Source organism: Plasmodium fragile (genome assembly GCF_000956335.1).
Source record: "Plasmodium fragile strain nilgiri unplaced genomic scaffold supercont1.49, whole genome shotgun sequence".
In the NCBI taxonomy this organism is placed as follows: domain Eukaryota; phylum Apicomplexa; class Aconoidasida; order Haemosporida; family Plasmodiidae; genus Plasmodium; species Plasmodium fragile.
The window spans coordinates 81,707-95,914 of NW_012192629.1; the positions used below are offsets into that span (position 1 = coordinate 81,707).

Below are 14,208 nucleotides of genomic sequence, written 5' to 3' on the forward strand. Positions count from 1 at the left end.
AAATAGCATTCCACGAAATCCCACGTAGATGTTGCTTTTACGAATGAAAATTGTCGCTTGTTTATTTAATTTAATTAAACATGACATGCGCAACCCTGAGCTGAGCGAAGGCGTCAAACAGCGACAAGTCATTTTTTCTGACTGAATTGCGCCCAGTAAAAAATGGATATTGCGCAAATGTGGAGATAAACTTGAGGGCAATTTTGGCATTACGTTCTGTTCATACATAAGACTAAGGCACCACGCGTTGGTTTAACTCAACTGTTTGTTGAATATCGTCGTATGTACCATCGCGCGGACAAATGAGCATATATAAACGCCATAGAGCCCATGCAGCGTCTTCACTCAGAAATAGTCGTAGGTGTCCAAACACTTCAGACATTCCGTTAACTTCATCTTCTGTTCATAATCGTCTAACCCCATGTCGACCAAATTTTTTATTTTGATCATCGAAACGTTTGCTAGGTTATCTCCGCACAGTAAAATGTCCTTGTTGTTGAACATCCTTCGGGGAAAAATGTGGAAAAATGGAACACGCCGATGGGGTACAGATAAGTACACGGGCTGGTCTACACCAGGTGTGCACCCCGCTATACACTTCCTGGGCGCGCTCTGTGCGGCTCTTACTTGAGACATATAATTTTAGACACCTCAACCACGTTGGGGTAGAAAATGATCAATGGGTCCTTGGACAAAAAGTTGAAGTCCCATAATTCTACGCGGCCATCATCCGAGCAGCAGAAGAAGGACGTGGAATTGTTGGGCATCCTGCGTAGCAAAAAGAGAAAGGGCACAATGAATATGTAGTGCTACACAGCGTCGTTAATTGTGGGCACAGCAAACCTATTGACATATGCACGCGCGTGTGTGCATTTCTCTCATGGGCAAATGACTGCCTTGTGCCCATTTGAGCATGTTATAGGTAACCATAGTATATCGTTGATGGAGCTGAATGAATTCTTCGACTTAAAAGTGGTGATTTGTTTATTCGAGAATTTGTGCCACAACTTTACTGTGCAGTCTTCCCCGGCACTTAGGAAAATGTCGTGGTCGAATTTATTTATTTTTATTTTGTTTACAGCCCCGAAATGCGCTATATAATAATTTAAGTACGACTTCTGATAGCAACTATTGCATCTGTATATTATTCCATTCTTTGAGCCTAAATTGGGGTAAAGCGGAAATTGTGGAACGCATTTTCGAGGTGTTCCTTTGTCTAGAAGTATCTGCGCAGTTTGCGCAAATGATTACTGTTCCATTGTGGGGTCATATGACAGATTCACGTAGCAAAACGGTGGACAGAGAACTTATTCAGGGTACCATATTATGTAGAATCCCTCGTGGGCACAAGAGAAGGTGTATAAAATTTAGTGCGTTTAAAAAAGGTCGACCCAAATGTGAACACATGTGCTAATCGTTTTGTTGTGTGTGCAGCACTTACCGAGGTAGTAATAAGAGTGAGTCGGTTTTATTTTTTTGTCAATGATGTTTTCCGTAATATTTTTATAATGATTTAGCAGTTCTTCTTCCCTAGATATGCTCTTCACATACTGTTCCCCCGCAGCATTGATCATTGTCTCAGATTCTTTAGCTCCTGCCTCATGCGAAGCTGTGTTGTTTGGTGAAACCTTGCTCGGTTCCTGAATATCACAATTTGTAATTTTATCCCCTGAATTGTCGTAACGTATTTGCTTGTGGCCCAGCTGCTTTGCATCCTCCTTCATTATGGTGCTGATGATAAAATCTTCATCGTGGTTCATATAATTATCTATGTCAATACAAGTTAGGGAAGAGTTAAAAGGTTTATTGGACAGATTTTTATTTTCAAATACAGATGAGAGGCCTTGATATAAATCATTTTTTTTATTCTTTAGGTATAAAATTTCTTTATTTTTTAATTCCTTTTCTATAGTCCACTGGTACACATGCCCATTTTCATGTGCAGAGTAGAAAATACTTTCTTGCGTATTGTTTGCCATGTAGTTATTTTTAAAGCAAATGTCATATATGGGTTCAAAACAGTTTTCGTGATAACTTTTTATACTAGTAGATTTCAAAACAGCTAACTGATCACTACTTCTAGTGTCGTAAATGTTGATGTGTCCATTGGACAATGTTGCAACTAGCAGATTGGGATTATTATTTGAGTACATAATTTTGAGTACACTTGAATTTACGTCATACAGCCTTAGCGGGTACGTGGGGTTGATGTAACTAAAAATGGCCACGTTGCCTTTGCTATTTTGGAAGCTTCCAATGTCTAGGGTGTTCGAATAGCTAGCTGTTATGTAGTCTTCATAAAATTTGTTTGTATCTATAGAGGTGACTATTTTTTCTAATTTGTTATAATGAAATTGGAATAGCTTATCAATGGAAATATTCTTGATGTATTTTTTCCCTTTCAATTTGTACAGCCGATTGCTATTATTCGCCTTCCCATATGTACCCCCCTTTTCTGTATATTCCTCCATGTAGGCATTGTAATCATGTTGCATATCATATTTGCACATGAAATCATCGTCATCATCATATATGAACATACCATCGTCTTGTCTCACCTCCGAGACGAACTTTATTCTGTTCCCTTTGATGGAGGTAAATTTCTCTTTCTTCTTTAGCACATGTGATATTTTTTTTTTTTCTAAGTTGTCCTTTTCCAAAATTTGTTTTTTTTTTTCATCATTGCAGTTATTTTTTAAAACATCATCTAGTATCAGCGTGCTGATTTTTTTTATTTTATCTTCATTGCTTTCTTCATTTGTAATGATATCGAAAATTTGGTGGTCTCCCTCCGTTTTGCCATCTTCAATTTTATTTGGTTCAGTTGTATTGGACACTGGCTCTGGTGCCTTTTTATCATCTGCCTGTGTTTCAGCTGTCTTTTCTGTTTGGTCTTCCGCTTGGTTTGACACTTTATTGCGGACTCCTTCTTTTCCGGTTCTCCTTGCTGCCTTTTTCCTGATGTGTGTCCTCATCTTGCCAGCTGAAATTTGTCGTTTTATATTTTTCTTCTTTCCCTTGGACAGAATAGCTACTCGTTTTAGCAGGTCCAAGTGAGTAGCCCACTGGGGACCTCCGTTCAGGGGGGGTTCACTTGTCTTCTCATGCATGTCTTCCTTACTAGCAATATCAACACATTTGTTAATTTTGTGAAAGTTAATTGCCTTTTTTAAATTCATTTTTATTTTCATCCTGATAATCGTTTTTTTTCTCTTGTAGTTTATGTTTGGGTTCGTAAGGGCGTCGTAGTTCTCCCCGTCGAACATTTTCACTTTGTTATTTTTTCTCTTATCATTTAGATAACTCAAATGAATGTTCTTGTACAGCATTTGCTCGTAATAGTACACATTTTGTACTACGTACATTTCCATATTTTTTAATATATGCACAAAGGATCTCTTGTTTATATTTTTTTTCTGGTTGTTTATTTTCCATGGGATAAAATTTGCGTTGTCTTCAGTGTCTTCTGGCCTATCCGGGGACGCGTCCGTTTGCTCCCTTTTCTTTTTGATTATCGATTTTATTAGATATTCGTCTTCGCTGAAGCTGCCTTTGAAAATGGGAAGCGAAGGAACGAACAAGGGACGACCGCAATGTGGTACGCGCGATATGTAGCGCGCTCATTTAACACGCTGCGTGACGCGCATGAGGGAGAGGGAGGGTTCTCTCTTTTTCCCGTGAACTCGGCACACACTCAGGAGAATTAATGAGTGTGTAGGTGGGGGGATACAACTATCTAACATGACAAGCACACCGCTGCCCAACACTGACGCTCATCACACACAGAGAGAGCGCTCCACCATGGAAGTATTCTCCTTACTTGTTAAAAATTTCATCGTTTTCATATTTTTAAATTTGCTCCTAGTTCTGAATGTTCTACTTTTATTTGACAACGTTCGAGACATATTTTTTGTGGAAAACAGAGTATTAAAAAGGGACGTATTATTCTTCTTGGACTTATAAAATGATTTTGGTATGATGGTCGTTTGCTTGTTATCTACTACATTCCTATCAACAACCTGAACCCACATGTTCTTCTTCAAAATTACTCTTTCATTAATGTTTAGTGAGTCTCCGTATTCGTCCATGATCTTTTTTAGCTTTTTGTTTCTATATTTTACAAATTTCTTGTGCAGCAGCTCGGATCTGTACGCACGGAGGGAGGGGGGGAGTAGAATGCGTGGGCGCACTTGGTGAAGCGGCGAAGTGGACAGGTGACCCGAAGTGATTGCTTCGTCTGATGTGGCTGTGAAACGGGGCACGTGGAGACAACACCCCTTCGCTTCTGCGCAGCCGTTAGACGTGATGTTTCATCATTGTGAAGGAGTTCCTAATTGCCTAATGGGGAGAAGCCTTTAGAGTGGTATTTTTTTTTTTTTTTTTTTTTCGCCTGTCTATTTTCCGCTTAACATGTCCGAGGGATTCCTTATGGTCAGCTTGTGCAGTTCGTGTAAATTCGTCTGGGAACTTTTGTTCTGTTTGTTGATGGTGGAAACAAAGACGTCCTTGTTCTTCGTGAACACATTTAATGTCTGCATGGTTTTGTTTATGTAATTGCTTTCGTCATTGTTGATCAGTTTTTCGTATCTTTGGTTTTTTTCTTCGGTGGCCTTTTTTTCCTCCTCCATGTCGTATAGCATATTGGGGATGTTCAGAAGATTGATCGTTTCCGATTCGCTCAACCGGATTTCTGCGCAGGTGCGGGGGTTGAACATTTCATGGCACTTTAAAAGGAAGCAGTCTCAAGAAGTTGTAGAGTAGTAGTGGAGAGGAGAACGAGCATAAAAAAGTGCTCCAAGTTTTGTGCCCTTCACCTGTAAGTAGCCTATCAACATTACCATCGTAGGATTTTAAAATGTCCTCTTCGTACTGAATATCTTTCTGTCCCTCTTGCTGATCTTCTGCCTCAACAGAGTCCTGTTCCTTTAGTCCACGTTGTGGCGCTCCATCACTTATATCTCCTGTGTGATTAGCTTCACCAGTGGCTTTTGTTGTGCTTCCCTTTTGGTCGATACATTCATTTTTCTCATCGAATTGTTTAAGCAAGTAGTCTGATGAGGGGGGGGAGGGAGAACAGTCACACGCATCGGCTAGTGGGAGGGGCACAAACGAGCAGATATAATCACAAAAATGCACATGTGTTTAATGTGAGCATACATGTGTTGTCTTCGTTGTGTGGCTGCCCTAGACACACCCCATCGCAGAAGAGATGTGCGCGATTTACCTATTTGGTCGAAAGATTTCTTCGTTTCTGCTTCTTGAAAATTGAAGTATATCGGCTTGGGCGTTATGTTTTTGTTGTCCAGGATTATTTCAATTTGGTCATCTTTAAAAAGGAACAAACAAAAAGAAGGGACACCTTTTATGTGAGTCTTTTTTTTTTTTCTTTTTTTCATCGTGCACATTTCTATGCATGTACTCACTTTCTTAGTAAATATTCATTGTTTATTTTTTTTTACTTCTTTCCGTTCTTACCCTTAAAATCTCCGTTGAGCTTGTTCGACCTATTGAAGCAAATTTTGCTCATGTTGCTTTTGATTTTTTTCATAGTGCTCAATCCTTCCTCCATGGTCGCCATCGTTACACTCGTTGCTTATATCCGGGGGATGTTTGTAAAAAGAAAGTGCACCCTGCGCGAATGCACCTATGTGTGTAGTTACATATATGCCTCTGTGCATATATCTTTGTGCACATTCCTGTGTATACACCTGGTGCGCGTTTGGCACCTAAGGACGAGGGTGACGTTTTCGCCTTTTAGTGTTAATAAATGGGGGATAGAAGCGCCAGAATGAGGCGCTCAATTTATTCGCGGCTTCTGGTAGCAATGTTGCCAATGTGCTCATTTACCCCTTAGGGGCGTCTCTTTCCTCCACGGAGGCAGAGTCTTAAAAGCGCCACGTCGGAATTCGCCCCTTTCAATTTTCTATACTTCAGCATGCAGGCAACGAGCAAAACGGTCCAAAACATTGCCACATTTTTTTTCGTAGCCTTTTTAAATTACCTTGCTATGTGGGACGAATATGCGAGGAAAAAAAGAAAAATTAACAAAAAGGTGCAGAAGAAAAAAGAAAAATTAACAAAAAGGTGCAGAAGAAAAAAGAAACAATGACAATGACAGTAATGGCGAAAAACTGACTTCAGAAAAGGAAACAAATCAGTATGTAGGTGTCGTGGCACATCAGCGAAAGCCCACACGCAAATCACAAAATGTAAAGTGCCCAAATGGGAGAGCTATCAAAACACAGCTCTTCCACAATTGCTACGCAACAACGGAGTGTAGGGAAAAAATGCGAGCTTTGAATAAATACAAGAAAAATACAAATTTGAGTGAACGCAAAAAAAAAAAAAAAAAAAAAACGCGAATTTGCTAAACATGCATATGTGTCACGTGGACGCGAACTTTTTTGTAAGCGATGCTGTGCGCGCCCCTAACACATGTACGCCGCATCTTCGGAGAAGGAATCACCAAGGTTGGCGACGAAATGTTTGTCTTAAAAACTGGATTCCCGAAACTCGAAAAGGGAAGAAGTAGAAGGAAAGGAATTTTTTTCTTCAACACCGCAAGTCAGTCAAATGTGAAACTTCCACATAAGTCTATGGACACAAATGAGAAATGCGGAAATGAGTTCCATTTTGAGGGGAAATTTTCCCCCAATTTTGAAAATATAAAATTGCAAAATTTAAATAACCGGGAAGTGTTATACTATCTAGGATACGGCAGTAAAAATAAGTTACTAAAATTGGACCTCTTAAATTCGACCATGAAAGAATTGCGCAGCTTAGTGTTAAATAGTGTAAATTGCATTTCTACTGATTTTCAACAAAATAAAAAAAATATATTAAATCCAAAGTGTTACGAGGAGGGGTTGAAAAACATCCCAAAGAAACCCTTTTTCGACATTCACGATTTGGTAAAGGTTTATTTAAACATTTGTTACATTAATTCATATTTTTTTTTAAAGACAAAACGGGAAAAGTATGGTGACAGCGTTGGCTCCTTGTTTCCCCAAAGCTGTGCCCACAAGGATGGTGATACAAATGGACACATGTCAATTAAACAGGACGCATCGTTACATGAGAAAAAAAATGTGAAGAAATACCAAGGAAGCCAAATGAATGGAAACAACGATGTAGAGAATTTACTCAAAAAAGACAACCTATTTATATACACCAATATCGAGAATAGGAACATGGAAACGTCTAATGAGTTTGTGTGCAATGAACATGTAAAAAATATATTTCACTTGTTATCCATTTTTTTTCTTCAAAATGTGAACATGCTGAACGACCATTATTTGTGCCGAATTTTTTACGGATACAATAAAAGCAAATTTGTGAATGAGCGATATTTGAACAATTTAAGTTTTGAGATTATCAAAAGGATAAAAAAAATCAGGACATACCATTTATACTTAATATTGATGAATTCGTACTATCTCAGTTATGTAGACAAAACTTTTGTAAAAATTTTACTTATTCATATTGTTAATAAACTTTCCCAGTTGCCCTGTGAAGCCATATGCCAAGTTTTACCCGTCGTCCCCTTATTCATTAACTCGGAAAAACTTACGTACAAAATTAATGTCATATATGGGAAGAAAATGGCAAGCTTTAATCAAGTCAGTCATGCAGTTAGCCTGTTTAAAAAAATGACACAGTGGAAAATGATATCCCAAAGAAATATATTCCTCAGCTTTAGTCATTTGAACAAATTTATGAAAGTCAAAAAGGGGCCCGTCAAGGGGGATGCCCAAAGGAGAACTTCCCTTAATCTGGGAAAAGCAAAAGAAGGAGAAGTCACCCCCGAGTCTCCTTCCCAGATGCCGCACGACGAACAAATGGTAAACAACGTAGTGGCAAACTTTGACTCATTTGATGGGAGTGTCGCACAAAGCGATGATATAAAATTTCCAGTACGAAACATCTCAACGGGGGGAAGCAACGTTTCAGATGATTACACTAATGGTAGACGGCCCCCTCATCAGAGGAGGAGTGGTAGTGCAGCGTCGGCGGGGGAATTTTCTCCCACGGCGGAGGAAATGTTTTCATTTGAACATGAGCTGATGAGATGTAGCACAGCTTCCCCCAGAGAAAAGAACCTCAGCGTAAAATGTGCAAATGCAAATTTTGCAAGTGAAGAATTTGTAAGTGAAAAATTTGGACATGAAATGTCTGGACTTGAAAACTGCGGCAGAGAGAACACCCAAGAGGACGCGGCGCGAACGCACAAGGGCGACAACCTCCTCTTTAACCTAAAACTGATCGAAATGCACCTGATACACGACTTCAAAAATATATACTGCCTTCTCCCGAGTGATTATAAAAATTTCCTTCAAAAAATTCGGAGCCTTCCATGTAACGTGAACAAACATATGCAAGGAGAAAAGGAAATTTACATTTTAAAGAAATATATGAAAATGCTAAATTATGAATTTATTACATTTTTCCATGGTCCCTACGTGCTGCACATTTGTGATCCCTTTTACAAAATTTATATAGAGTGGGAAAATGGATGGAAATTATATCCACTGTATCAGCAAAATGAGGAAAGACATTTCCGAGAAAATAAAATCAGTCATTTGAGAAAAGAAGGGTTTAGTGAAATTCTCATTTGCCATGATGCCTTTGCGAATTGTCCAAGTGAGGAAGAAAAAATGAACTATCTCGGTTCCCTTTTGCAGCACACAAAATTTTCCAAATGTAGCCCCATCATTTGTAGGGCGGCCACGGTTGCACACCCTCCTGTGGTGTCTCCGGACATTTACCTCTGAATTTTCAGCATGTAAGGTGTAAGGGAAAAAAAAAAAAGCATACGTGGCACCTTGCTGGTAAACTTACATGCGCGTTACTCTTCCCATTAAACGCATCCTCCTGTGGGTCATTTTCCCCCACCTTTTTTTTTTGATTCTACTATTTCCCCTTCACGTTGTTACTCTCTTGCCCTATTTAGCAACTGCTTACGTCGCACCTTTGCACTTGTCCTGCGTGTATAAACACCATCCCCCCCTTAGGGGAAAGTTTTGTTTTTTTTTTTTCGTGAAATCTCATTTCTCACTGCAAACACACACGCAGGCTGCGTGATGGTTTTTAAACGACAAGACTTTGCTTTTCGAGATGCATTGTTGTTATCAAATGAGTAAAGCATCATTTGTATCACGTGGACACATATTTGTACATGGACCAAGTGGTTGGAAAGCAGATCGACGGGGCGTTACCCACACATGCAATGTATAAATAAACAAATACATATTACAGGCCCATACATAAACGGGCACGTATGAACTATTTTCGTGACAGAGAAACGTTAAAAAAAAAAAATAATATAAAATAATGCAAATAACAAACAAATAATCCAGGTGGGTTTGTAGTTAAAGAGGTTTAATATCCCTTTTGACATTACCTGTTTCGAATTTGTCTTCCTTAAAAAATGTGTTACGTGTAACGTGTAACGTGCAACGCATAAATTCTGAATGTTTGGGAGGGTGACTGTCGCGACAGATACAAAGGGGAATTTGCTAATGTGTGTGCCACATTGCAACATTTTTTGTTTGTTTTGGCGCATTTAGCGATGCACGATACAAATAAAGCATAACACATGGGCGTAGGAAGAAACGCACACAAACGCTCAAATTTAGTGGCACGCATGAAGAACAAATTAGGAGCTAAAAGAAATATGCATACAAATAGGAAGAGAAGGTCACTTTGTTTATATCATAAAAATTGTCATACGTGCAAATATAATCGAAGTTTAGCTTGTTATACAAATTTATGGCCGCTTTATTATAATCTATGACATGTAGGTACATGTACAGAGGCAGGGGCACATCATCCTCATCGTCATTATAATCCAAGCAAACCTTGTTTGCATTCACCTTTTTTAGGTGAAAAAATGGTCTGTCTTTTAAATTGAAGGCACAAAAATTGTTTAAAAAAAAATCCAGCATTTTATTGTTAAGGCTTGTGTTGTACAGGGGATTTTTAAATAGGGGAAATTTAAAGAACGCAGGAAAAGGATCTTTTCTTTGCGTTTCTCCATTTTGTTTCCTTTTCTCTGCTAACATCTCCGCGTTTTTATTTCGAATAATAACATACAGGTGGTGCAAATAATCATTCAGTATGATTTGTTTGTAACACTCCCGTAGAACTCCATTAGAAATGCTATAATTTTTGGACTTCTGGGTGCCCCACTTGTTTTTGCGTTTGTTTCCGTGATTGGCGTTAATATTCATGTTATTCATTTTGTACGTTTTAGACGTGCGTGGGGTGTTGTCCCTCATTTGGTGACTCTCCTTTCTGTTATTCCTATGTTCATCTGCTTGACGGGTGTTAAGCTGAGTTGGATAATTACCACACAGGGGGGACTTATTATTAAAATTCGATGACGCTTCCTTATTCTCGTCATCCGTTTCAGCACTGACGAAATCTTCTTTCTGCAAAGAGTAATTCGGATTGACGCACTTATTTTCGTTTTTCTGTTCATTCAAGTGTTCGTGCGAACTCCTAGTAGAACCATGTGGTGCTCCATCGGATGGTTTCCCTTCCGCTTCCAGGCAATTCCTTGTTTCCCACATGCACATGTCTTCTTTTCCATTTAAACTCTTCCTCTTGTAGTCCCTATCGGAGAACGATTTTTCATCACTCAGGATGGAGTAGAAATCGTCCGACGAGTTATCCGTGAGTAAACCCTCGTCGAAAAAATCGTTCTGGTGTTCGTCATTTAACTGGCTAGAAGAAATGCTATAAAACATATCATTATCAATGTAGCAATAAAATTTACTCTTGTACAGAAATATTCTGTAAATAATAAAATAGAAATAAAACACAGTGTATTCAATGAGATAGGAAGCTAAATTTAGTCCCCTAAAGTATTCACTTATTCCCACTGTTAAAATGTAAATACTGTTAATTTTTTTTTTAGTATATTTTTTGGTCATCGTTTTGATATTTTCATTCATATAAATTTCTTCATATAATTTCTTTTCAAAATTTGTGTCTTTATTAACATGTTGCGTTCGCAAAACGGATAAGTCGTTCAGCACGTTGTGTAGACGTATGAGTTTTTTTCTTTCCTGATCGAATGGATGTGAGGAGCAGTTAGGTATCTTTTCACCATTTTGGTTTAGCATATCGCTAAACTGTGTTTTCATTTTATCATTTCTGTCATTTGTATGGAGTGTGCTTCCGTTGGATTGTTCATTTTGATCCGTCTTTTTCAGATTATTCGATGGGAAGTTGCTTGCCGTTTTTTCCCTCTCGCTGGAATTTCCATTTTTATCTAGGGGGATATAATTCTCTAAAAAGTTCAAAGACGAATCATACACATATTTTAAGTAGTTCTTGCCCTTGGTTGAGTTATTCGATTTTTTTTTAAAATGGTTATATATATTGATAAAATCCTTTTCGTTTCTAGCATCTTGGTAGTTAATCAGATTTGACACACTTCCGACGAGGTAATTTTTTTTCACTCTTTTTTTATTACGATTGTACAAATTGAGCGTTTCTTTGCTTAAGCATATTTTATCTCTCAAACGACTTATCACATGTTCTGTCCCGAGAATGGGGTTACTTCTCTCTTCATATTCAATGTTTTTTTCCTTCAACTGTTTGTAAATATTTTGAATGTTGCTATTATTTTCATCATACATATTGTTGTGGAGATTCTCTAGATAACTGTTGAACTGAATGGCACCATGCTTCTTCCCGCTTCCATCCCCTCCGTCGCTTTGAACGCATTTGTCCTTCTGCAGGGAAGACACGCAAGCGCTGCTATTCTTAAGGCTGTGTGCATCGCTATGTTTCGTATCCTTTTCCGTTGCATCCACTGATGGGGGATACTTTTTAATGTACTCCTCCTTTTTGAAATTGTTACTTCTATCAGGATTTTTATCATCGAGTTCGTCACTCGCATTGTTCTCCTTTTTATGTTCTACCTGGCTGTTTTCGTCCTTTAAGACTTCTTTTTTTTTTATATATTCTTCCAGCTGAGTTCCGTTGTACCTACACGTATCGTGTCCATTTTCATAAGGGACCCAGGTGTGGGGCGTGCCCTTCTTTTTACTTGTACTTGCGTCATGTTTACTATCCTTATGCTTATTGTTCATATACATTTCTTGTTCGCTTTTGCTCACAGGGGAATCATTCTGTGCGCTTTCCGATATACAAATCGTGGGCAAACATTTAGAAGATGGATTTGTCAAATTGCTTGCCTTGGTGCTTAGCTTACTCGGCGACATTCTTCTCTCATTTGTTCTGCTCTCTGAGGGAGAACACCAAGCAGAATGCACATGACCATCCGATGGGCAGGGGTCATCCGAATGGGTCGTATTGATCGACTGCATATTCTCCACTGACTGGGGTGTGTGTGCCGAATTCATGTCGCTTCCACCATTACGCAACCTATTACTGTCGTCAATAAATTTAATATAATCGAGTAGGATCTCCTTTTCACTTACCTTTTCTATTGCTTTACTCTTCAGAAATTTAGTAATATGATCACTGTTTATATAATCAATAAATGAAAAAGGAAGGAAGGCACCTATGGAGAATATTTCCTCTTCCTTCCACTTTTTATTTATCCTTTTCCGCCCATCATTATTCGCGTCCACGAAATTATTTGACGAATTGTAATCTTCCAAGTTCATTAATTTTTTATTTGAAATATTGTCTGAATCATCTTCGTGCTCGTCTAAATTTTTCTCCGTTTCTTCACTCTCTTCGGCTTCCTTTCCTTTCATTTTATGATTGTCTTCACCTTGCGGAGAGGTGGCGCGGTGCTTTACTTTGTCGTCATTTTTCTCTTCAATCGGTGCAGGGCCGGATTGGTTAGCGCTTCCACCCTTAAGACATACACCGCAACCGTCTCCGTTCCTTCCCCCTCTGCCCCGGTTCACTTCTTTCGGCTTGACTACGCCGTCGTGCCGTTTGGAGCCTGTATTACTCCTGAGAGAGCGGGAAATCTTCTCAACGACTCTGGTAACCTCGTCGTCTATTACCTTATCATCCGCAAAATTGCAAATGCTAAAGTAAAAATCGGAGTGGTACTTTACAGGAAAGAGCTCATTGTGCAAATCGAATACGTCGTCGATGTCAGACTCTTTTAAAAAGCGAAAATAAATTAAATTCAAAATATTTATTTTTTTTAATATTTTATGTAAGAGTATTTCCCTGTCTTCACATAAATCTAAGAATAACCGAGAACTTAAAATTTGTTCATGCATGTCATTGCGTAAGGCAGATGACGTTGACAGGAACCTTTGCTTGTTCTGTTTCTTGAATAATCCTAACACATTATTTACAACTTTGTCATACTGGAATTCAATAAAACTACTTTTTCTATTTCTAGAATTCATATTTTCAGCACCACGGTTTTTATGGGTTATAAAATTCAAATTCTTCTCCTCATCAGCATTATATCTGTCCATAATGATATCCCCTTTATTATTATTATATTTTTTTGTTTCCTACTTTAACATTTTAGTTAAATAAAAGGGTCTCTGCACGGTTTCTTCCGATACTTCGATTGTCCTTTTTTCTCTTAAATATATACATATACACTATGAAAGGGTGTACATATATATAAGCAATCATTTCATGCGTGTAAGTTTACACGGGCAAGCACCCATGTGTACGTGCGTTATAAGTGCACCTTAAATTTTAGGCTACTGTTGCTAACATGTCCAAATTGTACTACACTAATTCTTACTTATTTTGTTTTAAAGCTCAAATTGTACATACAATTTATTTGATTAGGTTGCACTTCATCGTGTTCTAGGGGTTTATGTTACGCGTCACTACGTTGTGCATCATTATGTTGCGTGTCATTATACTTTGTTTGCTTTTTTCAAAGAGAAATTTAAAAAAAAAAAATTGTACTCAGCTAACCTGTTGACATACTTATATGTCCATTCGTGTAACACTCTGTGTACTCATCTTCTTTCGTACGTAAAATGCATAGCTTTGAATCGCTTTTTTTTTTTTTTTCCCCCCTTTCGGTGTGTACTTCAAAGTGAAAGAATAAGACTGATTAAATATGGTGATAAATATTTATTCATGAACAAAAATTCACCCCAAACAAAATGAAAGACATATTACTGAAAATGTAAATTACAAGAAGAAAAAAAAAAAAAAAAAGAGGACGGAAGGGATATATGAAGGTCGGGTGGGTGTATAAAAAAGCTGAATGTATAATTTCCAGATTTATCGGAAAAA

At 38.2% G+C, this 14,208-nt stretch overlaps 3 protein-coding genes across 3 annotated transcripts; 1 reads left to right on the top strand and 2 right to left on the bottom strand.

Annotated features, from left to right (window-relative positions):
• Positions 1-345: 345 nt before the first annotated feature.
• AK88_03912 (uncharacterized protein) lies at positions 346-5,578 on the bottom strand (the record flags this gene model as incomplete). Its single annotated transcript, XM_012481522.1, has 9 exons — positions 346-505; positions 628-768; positions 928-1,162; positions 1,442-3,550; positions 3,821-4,146; positions 4,411-4,690; positions 4,815-5,051; positions 5,225-5,326; positions 5,476-5,578. 9 exons carry the CDS (start codon positions 5,576-5,578, stop codon positions 346-348), a joined length of 3,693 nt encoding a protein of 1,230 aa, XP_012336945.1.
• Positions 5,579-6,482: 904 nt separating this feature from the next.
• Positions 6,483-8,771, top strand: AK88_03913 (uncharacterized protein; the record flags this gene model as incomplete). Its single annotated transcript, XM_012481523.1, has 1 exon — positions 6,483-8,771. The coding sequence occupies one exon, from the start codon at positions 6,483-6,485 to the stop codon at positions 8,769-8,771; it is 2,289 nt and encodes a 762-aa protein (XP_012336946.1).
• An 891-nt stretch (positions 8,772-9,662) lies between these two features.
• Positions 9,663-13,421, bottom strand: AK88_03914 (uncharacterized protein; the record flags this gene model as incomplete). Its single annotated transcript, XM_012481524.1, has 1 exon — positions 9,663-13,421. The coding sequence occupies one exon, from the start codon at positions 13,419-13,421 to the stop codon at positions 9,663-9,665; it is 3,759 nt and encodes a 1,252-aa protein (XP_012336947.1).
• Positions 13,422-14,208: the final 787 nt, after the last annotated feature.